The sequence below is a fragment of the Neopelma chrysocephalum genome, unplaced genomic scaffold (assembly GCF_003984885.1).
Source record: "Neopelma chrysocephalum unplaced genomic scaffold, ASM398488v2 Primary Assembly neopelma1_97390, whole genome shotgun sequence".
Lineage (NCBI taxonomy): Eukaryota > Metazoa > Chordata > Aves > Passeriformes > Pipridae > Neopelma > Neopelma chrysocephalum.
In genome coordinates, this window is record NW_020926031.1 from 915,699 (window position 1) to 934,373 (window position 18,675).

Consider the following 18,675-nt stretch of genomic DNA (forward strand, 5'->3'; position numbering starts at 1 on the left):
AGAGATGCTTTTGACCACTTCCTTAGCCATGCTCACCCCTCCCATTCACTTGTCCCCAAGGACCCCTGCAAAGTTGGTTTCTGCCACCCATCCCAGTCCCCTACTGCCCCTCGGACGGAGCTGAGCATTAGTCCAGCTGCCGCACACGGCCGGGGGTGACTCCAGCGTGGGGGTCCGCGGGGAGGTGCCGGGGGGCTGGAGCGGCAGAGCCCCGGGGTCAGGGTGCGGTGCGTGTCGGGACCCCGGCAGGGAAGGGGTGCCGGCCAGCCCGTGTCCCGGTCCAGGGACGGGCTGCGGGCCCGGAGAGGGGCGGGGGGATTCACGTTTCGCTGACATCACGGCGGTGCTGGAGCGGCCGGGGGCCAGCAGCCCCGGGGGCCAGCAGCCCCGCCGCCACGGCCACTGCGCACCCGCGGCCACAGGCACCGGCGCCTCCGGTAAGTGGCGGCTGATGGCGGGGTGGCTCCCGGGGGACCCCAGGGGACGCCGTGCCCCTTCCCAGTACTTATCCAGGACCGCCAGTGTCTGCACCCCCAACGTGGGGATCCAGAGACCAACTCTGCAGTTACTCACCACCCTTTCTCTGGCCCCCCACATCCATCGGGGGATGCAGCCTTGCTTCGTACAGACTGGGGTAGAGTGGGACGGGGGGGCCTCCAGCACAGGGACTCCCTGCTCCTTTGCACCTCTGGGGGGCTCGGTGGTCTCAGATAAACGGGTCAGATCTTCACGGTTTGTTATCTGGGGGGTGCATGTATGTAAGCCACTGTTTGGGCCATCCTCCCCACCCCACCCCAGCTCTGGGCTGCGTTAGTGGGGGTTGGTGCAGCTGGGAAGGCTGCAGCCTGCCCCTCGGTGCTGTTTCCAGCAGGAGGGGAGGGGCTAGCCCGTCCACCTGGGTCCCCTCCCTAGCCCCGCTCGCTTATGCTGGGTCACCCTGGGGCAGGGGACTATAATTTCACCCCGTCTCAGGGAAGGCAGCCAGGGTGTAACTGAGAGCAGGGGAAGGATGTTCACAAAGGGGTTTGGTTCATTGTCACCCTCTCTGGGGACAGGCTCTGAGATTCCACATGTCCCCCCCAGCAGAGGTGAGAAGCCTGGGGCAGATCAGCCCCTGCTTACCCTGGGTGGGTAATGCAGGCTTGGGGTTTGGGGACAGGGACCCTGCTGTGCTAGTACAGGCTGACCATACTGAGCACTGGGTCTGCTGTCAGTCCACTGGCTGCCCATCTGTGCACTGAGCTCCTCCATGCTCAGCCTCAGTTGCTTGTGTGATGACTGACAGGGTCACAAAGCCTTCCTGGAGGGATGTTTTTTCCCCTGCTCAACTAAAAAGAGGGGTTACAGTGCAGGGAGGGAAGGAGAACAAAAGCCAGGCATGACTGGGAGCATACTTCCGGCTTGGCTGCCTCCAGCACAAAAAGAGCACCTTGTATGCAGGATCAGGCACTCCGTTGTGCTTGTATGGATGGTGAGGGACGGAAAAAGGGCTTGTGACTCTTGAAAACTGATGGGTAAAGAAAAAGGGAATGAGAGCAGCTTCCTGAGAGGAGGTGAGGAGCAGGGTACAAACCAGCTGAGCCATAATGATGTAGAGCAGCCTGTCCAGTGCCCTGCCAGCCTTGTGGCTCCTCAGGCCACGCTGGGGTCAGAGAAGGCTGGACTTTGCATGCTGGTCTGCCAGGGAAGAAGAATGAAACCTGGTGGGGCTGGGGTCAGCAACCTCATCTGATCAGAAGTTGTACAGCATCTCAGGGCAGGAGCTGGTTGGGGAGCTCCAGGGTGTGAAGGATGTGGCTGCGGTGCTGGGGGTGAGAGGGGTGGGACCAACCCTCCCCTGCACATCAAGCATCACTGCCACTCAGGGCAAGCCAGCCAGGAGCCAAAGGCGTGGGAGACTCTTTCTGCACCAGTAACACACTTCCTCCCTCCTCACAGGCCAGGATGGCTCCTCAGATCTAGACAGGGAGGCCAGAAAAGTGCCAGAGATACCCATCCAAGTGACAGTGGGACTGGGATAGTGGAGCTATCATGAGGATGTCTGAAGCCAAACTCCTCAGCTCCTCTTGCCTCATGCTTTCCTTGCTCTCCTTGCACTGGGCTTTGCTCCAGCTGGGCCAGGCTTTTCCCAGCACCTCTGACTACCTCCAGCGGGGCTGGCAACGGCTGCTGGAGGAAGGGGAGGGCTGCGCCGAGTGCCGGCCAGAGGAGTGCCCGACACCGCGCGGGTGCCTGGCTGGCACGGTGCGGGATGCCTGTGACTGCTGCTGGGAATGTGCCAACCTGGAGGGACAGATCTGCGACCTGGACAACACCAACCACTTCTACGGCAAGTGTGGGGAGCACATGGAGTGCCGGCTGGATGCTGGGGACTTGCGTCATGGAGAGGTGCCCGAGCCCCAGTGTGCCTGCCTCTCCCACCTGGCCCTCTGCGGCTCCGATGGAAAAACCTATGCCCAGATCTGCAGGTTCCTGGAGGTTGCCCATGCCCACCCTGATGCCAACCTCACCGTGGCCCACGAGGGTCCCTGCGAGTCAGGTAGTGCCCCTGGAGCTGCAGGATGGATGGAGACTTGTACCTCTAGGGAATAGACGAGCAAGGGGGTCTGGCTTAACTGTTTCTCCTGACAGCAAACCCGCAGCATCCACAGGGATATGGCAGCACTGGGGGCTGCTCCATACAGTGTCAGGGCTCCCCTAGTCCTCCCATCCTGCTGCTCCAGGGCAGCCTCTGCAGATGAAGCTCTTGGAGAGGTCTGGGAGCAGCTTTGCCAAGAGGGAGTGGGGTTTATGGGAAGCAATGAATCCTGCTGGAGCAGATGGGGAAGTTCCAGGGAATTGTTAGCGAATTCTTGGCGGCAGTGCTGGGTTCACACTGGCCTGTTGCTCCTGAGAAATGCTCCTGCCTCTTGCAAATGGAAACCTGGGTCCGTTTGACGTGGCTGTGTGATTTCCATCTCCCATTTAAGACTTAGCTAGGGGCTGAGAGGGGACAGACTGGTAGGGAGGCTGTGTCCCAGCCTGCCCAGTCTGGCACAGGTCACCCAGTGCTGTCACCACAGCCTGAGGAGTGTCAAGCTTGACTTTATTTTCTGTAGATCATCATATTCTTGAGTTTTTCCCAGGCGTATTTGGAGGGGAAGACTCCCCTTGACCTCTGGCTCATGCTATGGGCCAGATTGTGGAACAGATGTAGGTTGGAAGGGTAGTCCTCACTCTACCTCTCCAGGGAAGGGATGTGGAACCTGGAGATGTTGGCTTCGTCCAGCAGCTGGGGACCTGCTGACTCCCTTCATTGCTGGCATTAGCCGTGTCAGAGCAGAGGCCTTATTTGGCTGGAAGCTCACCTACCTCATCCATCCCCAGCAGCCTTGGGCTGGATGCACACCCCAATGGGCTGGGGAGGGAGTCCCCAGTCCCAGCTGTGAGGAGCGACCATGTTCTGGGGAAAGGTGAGAGTCTGCCATGGGTGGGAGAGGAGGGGCATGGGAAGGGTCCCAGCATCTCTACATGAACCAAATGCTGCTGCCCAAGAGACCAGCCCAGGAGAGCCCGTGGAGCCTGCCAAGGGTGGAACCTCTTCTGAGCCCACCCCGCTCTCCTGTACCCCCCTCCCCAGAGCCCCAGATCACCTCTCCTCCCTATGACACGTGGAACATCACCGGGCAGGACGTCATCTTTGGCTGCGAGGTCTTCGCCTACCCCATGGCATCCATCGAGTGGAGGAAGGATGGCACAGACATGCTGCTGCCTGGAGATGACCCCCACATCTCTGTCCAGGTGAGTGGTGTGCCTAGGGCATTGAACACGGGCCAGGGGTGACCCAGTGCTTCTCAGAGCTCATGGACAACCAGACCTGACAGTGGTCATACTCAGGGGATGGCCAAGCCTGGCTGCCTGGGAATGGGAAGGGGTGACTGGAGGCTGCATACAATGAGGACTGGCTGAGCCAGGGCTGGTGTCTTGGTGATAGGAGCCATCAGCGTAGCTCTCTTCTGCAATTTCCTCTAGTAGTTTTTGAACTTGTTCATATTTTTTAGGACCTGCAGAGTCCTGCAGCAGGGAGTTTCTCACCTCCCTGCCTTTAGTTTGCTCTGCTTGCTGGCTTCATTTGCAAACCTACTGGCAGAGCTAGAGAAGAGGCCCTCCTGAGTGCCTTCCAGCCTGGGTTATCCTCTAGTCCTACAAGCACATCCAGGCAGTCCCTGCCCTTTTTTTCACATCAGCAGGACTCCCCTCCCAGAGCTGACAGGCCCAGGGGTCAGCATCCTGCCTGTGGCCAGCCCCAAATATAGTGCCCAGCTGGGCACACCTAGCTATTAGAGGGTGTGGGCAGAGGCATAGGGGCTGTCCACCTCAGCCAGGCACCAATGGGGAGGAAACTATGGTGGGATGGATGCGGGAAGCCAGGGGAGCTGGTGGAACCTGGCACCATTGTGGTGTGACATGCTGCTCCCCTTCCATCTCTCTGCCCCTCAAGCCTCCCCACAGCCTGTTGCAGGGTCCAACCAAGCCTCTCCACCCCAAGCAGGGCTACCCTGTCTGGTTGGAGGAGACTCTACTATCCTCCACCCCTGGCCACTGCACCATAATAGCAGCCTGCAAACACAGCTGCAGCCCAGCTGGGTCAGGAAAAGCCTATTTATTCCTGTGGATAAACAGAAAATAGCATGGTTGCTGCCAGAGCAATCCTGGGACCTCACTGCCTGCCAAAACAGGGGACTCGGGACTCTGTGGCACAGATGCCCCCTTGTTTCTGCCACAAGTGCTCACCAAAATCCCTCCTTCTTGCAGTTCAGAGGTGGCCCTCAGAAATATGAAGTGACAGGCTGGCTCCAGATTCAGGGTGTGCGGGTGACGGACGAGGGCACGTACCGCTGCTTTGCCAGGAACAGCGTCGGGGAGGTGGTGGCAGTTGCCAGCCTGACTGTCTTCACGCCAGGTGAGCACCGTGTCCTTGTCCCCATGCTCTTATGGGGATGAGGGAAGGGATGCCTGGGCCGAGTGCAGCGGTACAGCGGGAGCTGTTGGAGCACAGGGCTGTGCTGGGGATGCCCCAGCAAGCTGCTGTGCATGGTTTGGCTCTGGTCCTTGTGGGGAAGGAGACAGGTACTGTAGGGCGGCAATGTCACATTGTCCCTGTGCTGCTGTTTCAGACCAACTCAACCTGACAGGCTTTTCCCTGCCGAAGGCCCATGTGACACCCGAGGACTACGGGGACAGTGAGGAGGACTACTACTAGCCCAGAGACAGGATGTCTGGCTGCAGGGATCACCTTGCCCACAATCACGGTTCCTGTGTGTTGGGGACATCTCTGGAGCAAGCACCCTCTAGCCCAAAACTTCTTCTCTGAACAATCCTGGCACACCAGCCTGTTTTTTGGGGTGGGGGATAGGGTGACACATCGTTTTGGGGTGCTTGGGGAGGGGATACTGGCTGGTTGGTGGCACAGGGCTGGGACCAGGGGCAGCTCTGCCTGGAGCAGGGTGGGTCTGTCCTCTGGCACTGAGTGGAGACACGGTGGCAGTTGGGACACTGCAGGGACAGCTGTGCTGTGTGTGATGAGAACTTCGTGCCAGGGGTGGAGACAGCTCCCTTTGGGAGAGTGAGGGCAAGGCAGGGGCATCACTGCCCTGTAAAAAGCATTTTTGGGGAAGCTGGAGCAGAGGGTTAGGACCTGGCTGTGATATCCAGTGTGACACCCCCATGTCTGTTCTGTATTGCTTGAGCACAGAGACAGCCCGGCTTCTCCCCAGGATTTAAGGAACCTGCTGCCAAAACATCCTTCTCTTCTGTTTTGTTTTTAACCAGAAAAGTAGTGATTTGAGGAAACCAGACACTTGTGGCTTTCAGTGCTGTCTTTTCTCCAGCCCAACTACCCCTGTGGTCAGAAACACTTTGGCCTTTTTTGACTGACTTCATGCTTTCCCTTCCATGAAGCTCTTTTTTTTGCCGTTTCAGTTAATGTTATTTAAAATATGCACGTAGGTCAAAGCCAAGAGGCCAATTGGCTGTCCTACATCCACAGGGATGATTATGGGGGTGAGGGAAGGTGCAAACACTGTGGATGCTACCTTGTCCATTGTGGGGGTCCTTGAGGCGAGGAGCCCTCCTGCCCATTCTGGTGCTCATAGCTGGTCCTGGTGTGGGTCCTGCCCTTCTCACCCCACATGGGGATGGGGGTGCCATCTCCTGTGCAGTGGGGATGCATCAAGCCATGTAATTGTACCCCCATCAGTTTGGATCCTGTCCTACTGCTGCCCATTTTCATCTTGGGGTCCTAGGTTCTGTGACACTGGGGTCTCCATCAAGGTGACCACAGCCCTGTCAGTATGGAGCAGCTCTGTGCCTAGGTGTGGAAGGACAGGGAGGCACCAGTTTCTACTGGAAATGCTATCTTTAAAAAAAAAAATCCCACCTACCTCCCAGAGCTGGTTATTTAGAGCAAACTTTCATTTGTGGGAAGCATGGGAAGGAAGCTCAGAGCTGCACTGTGCTGCTCTGTGCCCAGAAAGGGCTGTCAGGACCCCTTCCATGGGAATTCTAGGGCTGAGCTCACACTCAAGGGATGATTTTCTCCCCAAACCAGCAGCATATACAGGACTTCTGGGGCTCAAAACCTCCATATGGACTAAACCACTCTCAGTTACTCAGTCCCAGCTCCAGGGAGGTCCAGAGCTGTGGGCTGAGGCAGGAAGCCAGATCCCATGAGGAAGGAGTTGGCCAGTCCCCAGGCAGGAGCAGGCAGGATGCAATGAGGCTGGTGGCTAGGGCACCACACTACTCTCCTTCACTTGTTTTTTCTTTTCTTTTCTTCCTCTTTCTCTTGAGAGCTGGCTCAGACGACTCAATTACAGCACTGAAACCTGAACAAGCAAATAAAAGGTATTTGTCTGGAGTTGGCAGCAGAGCAAAAATTCCTGCAGACGGTGAGGCTGGGCCAGCCCTGGCCCCTGCACCGCAGCTTGACAGGGCACAGCCGTCAGCATTGCTGCCCTGCCTGCTGGAGTGCCTGCCCTCTCTGGTAGCAAATCCTTTTTCAGCTGGGGAAATGCAAAAGCCGCCCATGTCTCAGTTTCGCCTTCCCTCTAACAGCGTAACAGCATCCTCCTGGGGCTGCTATGTCAGAGCTGGAGGGTGTTCAGGAAGGACCAGGGACACTAATGTGCCATTGATTTTTATTTTGCTTTTTTTGAGTGTAAAATCTGCTTTTGGAGAAGCTGGGCCGGTTTTACCCATCCTGATCTCCTCCCTGTTTCGCACACAAATCAGCTGGTGGAATTGGGCCATGCTCAGGCTGAGGCTGCCATGGGGAAATCTGAGAGCGTCCCAGAGCTTCAGCAGGCAGAAGCTGCTCACTGGGCTCCCCGTCGGTGCCTGGGGCTGGCCCCTGGCCAAGGCTGCCATGCCAACCCTCCTCAGGGCCAGGCTCACCCTGTCCCTGTCGGCACAAATCCAGGTCGTGCGGGGTGTGGATGCAGCAGTGGGCTGGCTGGGGAGCGTCATGTGGGCCGTGCCCCCATCCCTGGCTCTCCATATGCTCTGTGGGACGATGCCATGCATGGGCATCTGCATTTTGTTCTCAGTCCTTGCCATTCTCAGCTTCACACCTTGTCCCTGTGGTACCCTGGCAGGGAATGCTGTTGGCTCTGCAGGAAGGGCAACAGGGATGTAGTGACTGAGAGAGGGGGAAACTTGAGCAAGAGCCCTTGGCCAAAATTAACCAAGCCAGGGGCTGTGTCTCCCTGTTTCCTCAGACCCCAGTGTGGGAGAGGGCTGTCTGACTGGCAGGCTGGAGCTCAGCCAGTATCTGGGCTCTGCTCCCCCCAGGATGAGAGGTAGCAAAGTGGCTCCAGGGGCATAGAAGGGGGCTGGTGTCCCCTCATCCCAGCTCCCAGTCTTGCCATTTTCAGCCACTTAAAAATTAAAGGAGCCAATATTGCTGCACGGCTGGAATCGGTCACTGCCACAGAGCTTAATTGAGGTTATTTGTTGACTCTAGAACATTTGGTCACCTCTGCTGCTGGCTGCTCGGATATTTCCTGCAGCCCCTGCCCCAGCGAGGGGGTGTCCTCCCAGGCTCTGCAGATGCTGTCCTCAGCTCCAGGAATGTGGAGGGTCCTGTGGACCTGACCAAACCTGGTGCCCATGTGGGGACAGAGAGCGTGCCCCAACAGGATGCAGCACCAAATTCCTTTGCAGGCCAATTTTTGGGGTGGTTGCTTTCTGGGGACAGAGGGGACTGAGTGGCTCCTGCCAGCCCAGTGCCTGCACTCAGCCCAGGGACAAGGTCAGGTGGACTGGGAAGTGCTAACATGGCCATAGGATCGGGGCACACACCTGCACAGGCACCTCCTGGGATGAGCAGGGTGTGGGTACCTCCCAGGGCACCACAGGTCACTGTGAGCCTGTGTACAAAGAAAGAGGGGCTTATCCTGCCAGCACCTGAAAGACCCTGAAGATACACATTAATGGAGCCAAAACTGTGTGGTTAAAAACTGCCCTGCCACCATCAAGCATTTTGGCCACCCCCATTGTGGATTCACAGCTCTGGGTGCTTGGGGGAAATTCAGGTAAAACAGCCCCCCCAGCCTCCAAAACAGCTGCTTTCTGCCCCAAAGCTGCAGTTGGGTTGCACCCAGCCCCTGCTCCAGGCTGGTGGGGCTTCAGCACTTCCCACCACTCCAGCCTTCAGTGCAGGGGTGCCAGCCAGGACCCCGGATCACTCCAGAAACCACCATGGGCCAGAAGATGGTTGGTGGCTGACCCAGAGATGGATGACCTGAAACAACTGGTGCCTTCCTCATCTTTACACCCCCTCAGTGCTGCCCAGCACTCACCTGGAAGCAGAACTCTGAGCAGTTACCAAGCCACAGGGTTTGGTGGTCTGCAGGGAAACTCCACCAAGTTTGGCAGGTAAATATGCTCCAGTAGCAAACACAGGCTGTCTTGTCCTTCCCTTTCCTTGGAGGTGCTGAGACCTGCCCCTGTCTGGGCCTGGGCAGGAGGCACACAGAATAATAAAATGGTTTGGGTTGTAAGGGACCTTATCATCTAGTTCCAACCGTCCTGCCACGGGCAGGGACACCTTCCACTAGACCAGGTTGCTCAGGGCCCCATCCAGATTGGTCTTGAACACTTGCAGGAATGGGGAGTCCACAGATTCTCTGGGCAACCTGTTGCCAGTGCCTCACAACCCTCACAGGAAAGAATTTCCAGGCACATGGTGTGATTCTTGGGCATGTGCTGTGCAGGGTCAAACTTGGACTTGATGTTCCTTGTGGGTACCTTACAACTCAGAATATTGTGTGATTCTGTGATTCTTCTCAATACCTAATCTAAACCTACTCTCTTTCAGTTTAAAACCATTCCCCCCTGTCCTGTCACTACATGCCTGTGTCAAAAAGTCCCTCTCCAGATTTCTTGTAGCCCCTTTAGGTACTGGAAAGTGCTCCAAGGTCTCCCTGGAGACTTCTCCAGGCTGGACAGGCCCAACTCTCTCAGCATGTTTCCAGCCCTCTGAGCATCTTCATGGCCCTCCTCTGGACTCCTTCCAGAAAGTCCATGTCCTTCTTATGTTGAGAGCTGCAGAGCTGGACGCAGCACTCCAGCTGGGATCTTGTAAGAGCAGAGTAGAGGGGTAGAATCACCTCCCTCGACCTGCTGGTCACACTTCCTGTGGTGCATCCAAGCCTCCATCCCAGAGTCCAGATTTGGGCCACCACTGTGATTAGCCGTTAAACAGTGCCATCTCCTGGCAAAGCCACTGGCCACGCCAAGCCCTGCCACCGTGCTGGGCAGCCAGCAAAGGTATGTGGGGCCTTGGGCATCTCTGGAGCACCCCGACCCCCCAAATCCAGCCCTACCTCATCCATGCCCTGCCCTGCCCCAGCAGCATCTCTGCATTGCTGGGAGGGGTGATGCCACTGCAGTATGAAACTATCTCTTGGGATGATCACCAGAGCCAGAGCATCCTCTTGACACTGGTTTTGGGTAGCTTCAGCAGGCACAGCTGGGATGGGGCAGAGACTGGAGATGTTCAGCTGCAGTCCCTGGGTGTCTGCTTTGAACTAGGGTTGCAAAAGGGTCAATACCCCTTGTGACCACCCTGACAGTCCCCCTGTGCCACGAGCATCTCCCATGGGAGATCAATGGCTTCTGGCAGAGGCTTGTCCAGCCTGAGCTGATCACTGGTCATGCCTGGATGGAAGCTGGCAGCACTGCAATCTTGCTCTGCAAAGGAGCAACCAAGTGTGGGGAGCTCAACCAGAGCCAGAGAGACCTTCAGGGCAGAGCAGCAGCTACCCACAGGACTTCTCTCCCTAACCTGTCCCTAGCCTGTCCCCATCCCTGTGGGAGGGTGGTATTTTCCCTTGTGTTCTCTGCACAGCACCTTTTCACCCTGCTGTAGTGGCTCAGGGAGAAAATAAAAAGAGCAAGACAGCTTCCCTGCCTCCACCCAGCACTTATGCCACCTGATAAACAAAATGGAAATAAATCCTCCTGCGTTTGCAGCAAATAGGTCTCCATGGGGGGTTGCTTTCAATAATTCAAATGCTGTTGCAGAGCAGAGCAGAGCCCACGCCAATGGGTTTTAATAAACACAGCCATAATGTGACATGCAATTTATTATTAAGCTTAAAACAGGAAGGAAAGAGTTTAATAAAAGCACCAGGTTCCCTGTATCAGTCACAGTAAGTGGTGGGGTCCTAGCTGTGGGGGGAGGTTGGCCAAGCTTGCTGCAGGGGCATGCAGAGCCGGGTTTGCTTTTCCACACGCCCCTCAAGTTGAGACTGCAGGAACCCCAGGCAGCGCATGGAGATGTGAGCCAGACTGGGGGGGAATGGGGATCATTACATGGACAAGGGTAAGGTGTGAAATGCTGCTCCCTATACAGCTTCCCAGCCATCCAGGGAAGAGCTCTGCCTTGGCATCGCAGCGTGTTTGCAATGGCAGATTAAAGCCTCAGGTTTAGTCCCTCTCCTCAAAACTTTCTCACCCACAACCCTTCCTAACTTAGCTCCACCTGGGCAGCCCCATCCTGCTCTGCCCTTACCACCCCTGGGCTGCCTTTAAAGGCAGGGAGAGGGGACAGCTGACCCTCCTGGGGATAGTGAGGCTGTGTAAGGTGAGGTGCTGCAAGGCATGGGGAGCAGCTGGTAGCTGGCCCTGCAGCATGTGTGCTGCCTGCTGGGCTGCATGGCTGGCCTTTCAAGCCATGGATTTGCTCATGGGCTGGTGGAAAGCAGGAACTCATGAGGGAGGTGGCTTTGCTGAGGGATGAAAGTGGTCCAGCTATGTCTGGAGGCATCTCTGTGTACGGGTGAGGGGTGAAGGAGGTTGCAGCATTCCATATTCATTATCTAGCAGGAGCAGGATGCTGCTTTCTCACTGTGCCTGCTGTAGGCTTCCCTGGACACTTGAATGTTGAGACTTCCCCTAGGGATGTGGCTTTTTTTGCCTCCTCTCCTTGGTCTTGCATCCTGGCAGTGCCCTGTCTTTTTGGGAAGGATCCTGGCAAACTCCAGTACCCATTCCTTCAGAGATCAGCACAGCAGCTGGAAGAGATGTGAGAAGTGGGGCAGGGACTGCCTGTACTGTTTCTGCATGAAAATGGGGTTTGTATGATTGCCCCATGCTCTGGTTGGGGGAATGACCTCAAGGAGGAGCAGTTCCCTGCATGAAAGCTCTGCTTGTGTTATATTAGACAACAGATAGTCCCTTCTCTGCCAAGGCTGTGGGAGATGGGGACCTTTATCCCATTCCAGTTAAATGACAGCCACGGGCTCCAGGGCACCTGCAGCTCCTTGCAGCAGAGCAAGCAGTCTCCTATCTTAAGGAGGGCTTTCCAGCCAGATAAGGCCATGCAGGCAGCCTGTGTCCTCCAGTTTGGCTGAAGTGCTGGCAGGGCTATGCGTGGGGCAGCTTTTGTGGGCTCTTTAGCTGGTGTTGACAGCAGAGGGTTTACGCTGGGATTGATGCAGAGTAACACCCTCCAGTTCTGCCAGCCCTGGTGCCTGCTGGAGCCTGTAAAAGACTTTAACTTAAGACTGTTTTGTTTTTCTCGGCTGTGTTTGCTGAAAGCTCCATTGCTTCTGGCTTTAAATGCCCAAGAGTTGCTGACATGACTCTATCCATGACCACTGCTATCAGTGTGAACAGTATCAGCCTTGCATAACTTTGTTTCCATTAAAAGCATCAGAAATTATGATTTTTTTTTTGTTGTCCCTTGTAAGAGATGAAGGTCTGAGACTGTGAGTGGGAACCTGGATCCAGTGGAGGGACACGGTGTCTTGCCTGTCCCCTTGAGGTGATGATCCCTGTGCAGATCCACCAGGAGCAGCACCAGCTCAGGGAGGGCTGGAGGGCCCTCACAATGGAGTCTCCTTGCATTGCAGGTTACTTTTTGACCTTCACCTATGGTCAGCTGGGGGAAAGACCCGCCCTTGGTGGTGTGTGGGGATGGTGTGGAGATGGTCCTGGTTATCTCTCTGCTTGTGTGCTCATCTAACGTCCTGAGTCTGCTCTCCTTGGGCTGGGTTTTCCCCTCTGCATGGGGCTGCAGTTCCCCAGTGCTCCCCACTGGAGGGACAGTGGGATGAGCTGGAGCAGGCAACAGACTGTGTGAGGGCACAACCTGCAGAGAGCACAGGTATCCTTCAGAGAGCGCCTGGGGCACGTTATCTCAGAGGCAAGGAGGTGCTCAGCAGGGACCTGCCTTATCAGAGCGCTGGTTGCTGTCTCTCCTCGCAGCCCTTTCTGCCCCGGGGCTGCTCTCTGTCACTTCTCTGCTCTGTAACAGCCGGAGGCAGGCGGAAATGGGAGCCCCTGTGCCTGGTCCCTGCCGGAGCGCGCTGCTTCGGAAGTGTGGGGGTATCTGGCTTGCAATTACTGTGCCTTTGGCTTGGCAGGCCTGAATGTGTGAGTGATGGGGTCTCTGCAGAGCAGCCCCTGAGCCCTGGAGGGCTGGGGAGTGCTCATACCCATCTGCAGCTTCCCCAGCTGCCTGAGTTCGGCCAGCTTGAGAATGTGGGAGGGGAGCACGGGAGAACAACTTTGGGCTACTAGTGAGAACCCCAAATACTCACCTGGTTGAATGTTCAAAAGCATAGCCTGAACCCCCCTTTTTAATAACCTCTCTCTCCCAGCTGTGGCTGGGAGGAGACGGAGAAGAAGCAACTCACATCTCCCATTCCCATCCACCTTTCCCACTTTGCAGCCATATGTTGCTGTATGTGGTGAAGGGCTGGAGTGGCTGTTCTGCATCTCTCCAGGACATCTGCTGGAGAAGAGCTCAGGTAGGGAGTATAAAACAGAAAAAAAGTCTGGTTTTGCACCTTGGGTGGTGTCAGTGGGACCAAGAAGGTCCAGGGAACCCTGGTCTGGTGTGTCCTGCAAGTACAGCTGCAGCCAGTGGATTGAAGTCCTTCATGTCTGTAGATAACAAAGCATCAGCCACCAGGATGCTGCAGTTATAGGATGGGAGCAGCAATTCCTCTGCAAGCATTTTGGGAGGGAGGATGCTGCCTTCCCTGCCCAAGGATGGAGGCGCTAGAGACAAGTGATTCCAGCTCAACAGGGTTCACTTTCAACATGGGGAGAGATCCAAAAGCACTGAGCACATTAGGATGGTGTCCTCAGGAGTTGTCCCAAGCTCCAGCTCTCTCCCACTGCCAGCATGCCCTGGCCTTGGGGAAGGAAGGGTTAAACTACAGGTCTCAGCAAAACAAGTGCTCTCTGAAAAGTCAGCCAAGCTACCCAAGTGCCGACCTCCCCTCTACCCCCACCATTATCCATCTCTCTTATCTGCCCTGGGCAAGGGCAGGGCATTTCCCCTCCTCTACTGATGAGGACCAGAGCTGGTGACAGGCGGAAGCCTGCGCTAACTGCGTGCAGGGCTCAGGGAGGCCGTGGCCGTGGCATCCCAGCTGCAGACTGTAGCTGCAGGTCAGAGATGTGGAGCAGTGGTATGGTCCACCATGGGGCTGGATCCACCGAGGGCTTCCCTATCCCTGAAGTACTCCAGTGGCACCTCATTTCTGTAGTAAGCATGCAGTGAGATGCTGGGTCTCAGCCCCTCTGGAGAGCCTGGCTCACATCAAGGAGGTTATCATCTCTACAAGGGCTAAGTACCTCTGGGCACTGATATTTTCGGCCAAGGCAGCCCAGTTTAGGGTGGCATCACACAGGCCAGGCAAGCTGGGACACAGCTCTGTCCATGCTGAGAGTGAAGATGGAAGGGGGTAGAGGTGTTTCACCCAGTGAGGGCTGCAGTGGGAGCAAGGTGCCAGGGCATCTCTGGCAGTGCATGAGCTCTGCCAACAAAAGGCAGGCTTGGATGGGCTGTTTAATTAAATGTGAAGGGCTCTCACACTTCACAAGCTGCAGTCCTCGCTGCAGCCTGAGCGACTTTGGAAAAGAGACCTTTTATTAAAAGAGAGAGAGAGAGACTCTGGCTCCGCCAGGCAGCCATCAAATGGCACATTTAATTGTCTCGGCTCGTTTAGCTGTCACATGGGGAGGGATGTGCTCTGAGCTCTTCAGCCTTCACTATACATCCTCCCCGGTAGGCACACATGCTGCCTGCATCCTGGGTGCTCCTGCTGCCCTGCAGGAGGGCTGCCAAGGAGTAGGTGGGAGATGAGACTTCATCCAAGGTCAGCACTGGGGGCTTGCTTGGTGCACTGATGGTCCAGCCTGCTCAGGGCTGAGCACCGGGGCTCAAAAGGGCTTGGGAAAGCAACTGGGGAGATGGGAGCATCCTAGGGAGATGGGAGCTGTCTGGAAGGCACAGGGTAACTAAACGGCACCTTAAAAGTATCTTCTCATTTATTCCCATGGTATAAATGAGGCAGAAGACTTCTGTCTCTGAAGAGGCTGTTCTACCCTGGTTTCAATGTGACAACCTTAGTGTATAAGCCACAGGGCGGGCTGGCAGTGGGTTGGAATAGTTGTGCTGCTCCTTTCCTCTAGAACTGAAGTCCTTGAAAATATCTTCTGGGCTCTGCACTATCCCAGCAGCAGGGAGCTGGCCTATTCAGAGTGCACTTGGAGGGAGAAAGGACCTCTGGGTGGTTTTGCTTTAAATCCACTGGGTGGCATGGAGAGACTGAACTTGGGTTCAGCTGCTGGTACCGAGCCCATCATCCTGTGGGAGAGGTTGTCTGCCTGAGTGAGGGGACGTGTCCCTGGAGGGGGAGTTGCAGCCTTTCCAGTGGCTGTGCGGGAGCAGCCACACCAAAGCTCACCATTCGGAGAGGAGAGGAGGAAGAAAAAAAGATCAAGACGGGGAGGAAATACAGATTTTTATCAAAACCTCCTACTTCAAAGCTGTCCAGCTGAAGTGCTCCCCGTTGGTTTAATTTGAAGTGATGTTTCCTTCAGTAACTGCAGCTAAATGGTATCAAGCAAGGCTAAAACAGCCGGAAAGCCTGGAAAAGAAAGGCACTGTTCGGGAACGGCTCAAGGCAGACCTTCCCCTTAGGGTCAGGCTTGAAGACCTTTCCATAGGGATGAAAATTTCCAGTGCTGGTGTTTCTCATCCATCAGCTAATGGCATGGATAAAATCCAAACCCTTTTTGTGAACAGAAACAGGGTAATTTCTCATCCTGGGTGCCTTTTCTCACCCCTGGGTGCTGGGGATTGCTCTACCTCTCTGAACTGGCTGCAGGGTCTGCACTCAGGAGCAAGGGGAAGGCAGGAGATGGAGACCTGGGTGCTGCTCTGTGCATCTCCCAGGCTTGTGGTTTTCAGCCTGCAGCCTCCCTGAAGATGTCTTGGCATCTCACCCCAGCACATGGGTGAGAGCTAAACCAGACTGCAGAGGGCATCAGGGGAAGGGTCATGAATCCATAGTCCTGATGAATCCCTTCAAAACTTCTTGGAGCAGAAGAGGATGGCCACTGCTCCCAGTGCCTGGGGAATTTGTTTGGGGGGGCAGTGGGGAAAACCAACAACAGCGGGGCACGTGCTGCCCCGTTACAGCATCCCTGAACTATTAAAAAACTGCCTGGGAGGCAAAGCAGCTGGCTTTTCCTGGGAGAGTCTGATGTTCTCCTGTCTGCTGCATAGAAACTGATTTTCCCCATCTGGCTTGAAAATGGAGAGAGATACTTTGAAGGCAGCTGTGTCCTGTCCCTGCTGGGGGCAGCAAGGCTGGGTAATTCCTGGGCAGTGGCTCTGGTCACTGGGAGGACAAAGGTGGTCAAAGTAGGCCAGCTGCTCTGGAGAGAGGGAGAAGGACATGTCCTGGGAAACAGAAAGGTCATGGTCATCTCTTTAACCTCCAGTGGCCTAAACAAGATTTTAATGGCAATGACTGTGTTAGCACTAAAGCCACTGGCCTGGAAGGAAAGTGAAGGACAAGTCATCTCTTGCTGCACGTGGAAAAGGGATGCTCAGAGATGTCTGTCTGCTAGGGACTGCTCATAACCCTGTCTGCAAATCTTCTTCCACCCAAAAGACCTGAGTGTTGCTCCAGCCAGAGGCTGCTTTAAAGAATGGGACTTCAGAGATCTGTGATGGCGGCAGAGCTGGGACCCTGATCCCAGACTTTCTTACATTAAATCTCAAGGGGGAGATGCTCAAATACATGTTTGTGCTTGCAGTGATGGGAGCTGACCATGTGCTCTTTCTCATGCTCCCCATGACATTTGGGGAAAGGTCTCTGCCAATCTCAAATGAAGTTTTGAAGCTGTATGAAGAGGCAAGGAGGGAAAAATAAAATCCTTCTTCCATAAGAGTGGGGTGAAAGAAGCTGTAATTTCTCTTCTCCCAGTCCAGCAACCCCACGTCCCCCGCAGCAGATCCATTCCAGCACTGGTATGGTTGCTGCTTTCTTAACTCTCCCTCCTCCTCGCTCCCTCCTCTGCCTCCCCCTAGCTCCACTCCACGTGCTCCCAGCTGCTCTAGGATGATACAGTCAGGCGCAGAGTTCATGGGAGCCGTACCTGTGCTTTGTCTTCATCTGTCACCCCTCCTGACAGTCAGATCCATCTTAAACTGGGAGCGAGAGGGGAAGAGAGGGAAGCAATAATTAACCTCTGTGCAGGCCGCTCCCGAAATGCTGCGGTCTGCTGATGCACTAGGAGACATCCCTGACACTTTTATTGCTACTCCAGCGCCGTGCTGTGTCTGTAGGAGGTGATTTGGCCAGGCTGGGATACCAGAGACTTTCATTACAGTTGAAGAGCTGCTGGCACCCGCAGCCTTTCTCTGCTGGGTGCGTTAGCGGGGTCTCCCCACCACCCTCACTGGTGAAGCTGAGGGGAAAACTCATTTTGGGGTATTGGCAGGCAGACTGAGCTGGGGTTTTCATGATGCAGTCCTTGGGGTGGGTGGTGGGTGCAAGGTGTGAGTTGGATTTAGGGGTTGAAGCTGTTTTTCGTGTGGGTGGAATATACAAGTTTTTCATGTGGGTGCAGAAGAAGAGCTAGTGTGTCATCCAGGATGGGCAGTCCCAGTCCCAGGAGATGCTGCCAGGATGTGCCTGAGATCTAGGGCAGGATCCCAGGTGTTACAGAGCCTGAGCTTCCATTACCTGCGACAGATCCTTGGTGGTAACCTTGTCCTGGACTGGAAAGTTTCCTTGATGGGGATTATGAAGTGAGGATAGGGGCTGGGGTCTTTCAGGCTCCCTTGTGATGCTGTGCTGGGCTGTAATACCATCTTGGCAAGGGACAGTACTGAACATCCCCCTGGGTGCCTGTGGGTCCCTGTGCTGGCACTCTTGTGGTTGGGTGGCTCCACAGCCACCTCCCAGCAATGCTGGGACAGCAGTGACACTGCACAGCTGACAAATGTCAGCTATGCACCTGCCTGATTAGGGCCTGGTAGCAAAGGAGCCCAGCAATTAAAGCAGCATCAGCGGCCAAGCAGCATGAAATGCAAAGACAACAGTTATTCTTGTAAACCCAGCGGAGCCCAGGGACAAACACAGCCTGACCCTGCATGGAAATCAGGAAAAGCCAGCTAGGAGATGGTGTCTGTCTTGGTTCTTCTGCAGGATTGCTGGGCTGTCAATCGGAGCAGCGACCACGTTTCATTACATACTGATTCCTGTTCAGCAGATGTTGCAACCTCACCTCATAGGAGAGCTAGAGAAAATCAGTGCCAAAAGCACTTGGCAGTCAAACCCTGGGTTGTCCTGATCCAAAGTGGCACATGGTCAGGCTGGTGATGTATCAAACTCCTGGTCCTCCATGTGGGTGTGCAGAGGCTGGGGAAGGATGGGGCAGCACTAGTCAGAGCTGGGGACCAAGTGTAGGTCCAGATCCTGGTATGGGATGGGCTGTTGTGCAGTGTCTTCTAGTGTTCTGGACATGGAAGGTCCTCTGTTTTGGGAGGTGAGCAGAAAGGACTCCTTGGGATGTGTCTTTGGGATAGCATTGACATGTCCTGTTTGCCCATGAGATGAGTTGCAGCAGCTGTTCCTCCCCAAAAACAGTCTTAAGCAACCAGGACTGTGAGCAGGTGGGAACCTGGCATCAGGTCCCACTGCTGCCCCCATGGTTTGCAGCAAGGGGCAGCTATCCAAGGGCTGTGAGCCTCCTGCATTGGAGGGTCAATGAGTCAGTGCCATCTCCTAGATGGGAGGATGGAGGTGCCACTGGAGCTGGCAGAGGGAAGAGCTACCATGGGATTCTGAGCCATATAGGGTCTGGTGGATTGAATTT

At 55.5% G+C, this 18,675-nt stretch overlaps 1 protein-coding gene across 2 annotated transcripts; it reads left to right on the forward strand.

Moving 5' to 3' along the window:
* The first annotated feature begins 331 nt into the window (after nt 1-331).
* KAZALD1 (Kazal type serine peptidase inhibitor domain 1) lies at nt 332-6,504 on the forward strand. Of its 2 annotated transcripts, XM_027672254.1 has the most exons (5): nt 332-437; nt 1,939-2,539; nt 3,620-3,780; nt 4,795-4,942; nt 5,157-6,504. In XM_027672254.1, exons 2-5 carry the CDS (start codon nt 2,032-2,034, stop codon nt 5,240-5,242), a joined length of 903 nt encoding a protein of 300 aa, XP_027528055.1. In that variant the 5' UTR covers nt 332-437; nt 1,939-2,031; the 3' UTR covers nt 5,243-6,504. The 2 variants fall into 2 exon arrangements, with proteins under 2 accessions (XP_027528055.1, XP_027528056.1); XM_027672255.1 differs by lacking the exon at nt 332-437 and having other exon boundaries at nt 1,923-2,539.
* The last annotated feature ends 12,171 nt before the right edge of the window (nt 6,505-18,675 follow it).

Coding starts and splice junctions, on each gene's coding strand:
- KAZALD1 (XM_027672254.1), top strand. CDS start 2,032: ATGAGGATGTCTGAAGCCAAACTCCTCAGCTCCTCTTGCCTCATGCTT. Junction 2,540..3,619: donor CGAGGGTCCCTGCGAGTCAG/GTAGTGCCCCTG, acceptor CCCCCTCCCCAG/AGCCCCAGATCACCTCTCCT. Junction 4,943..5,156: donor CCTGACTGTCTTCACGCCAG/GTGAGCACCGTG, acceptor CTGCTGTTTCAG/ACCAACTCAACCTGACAGGC.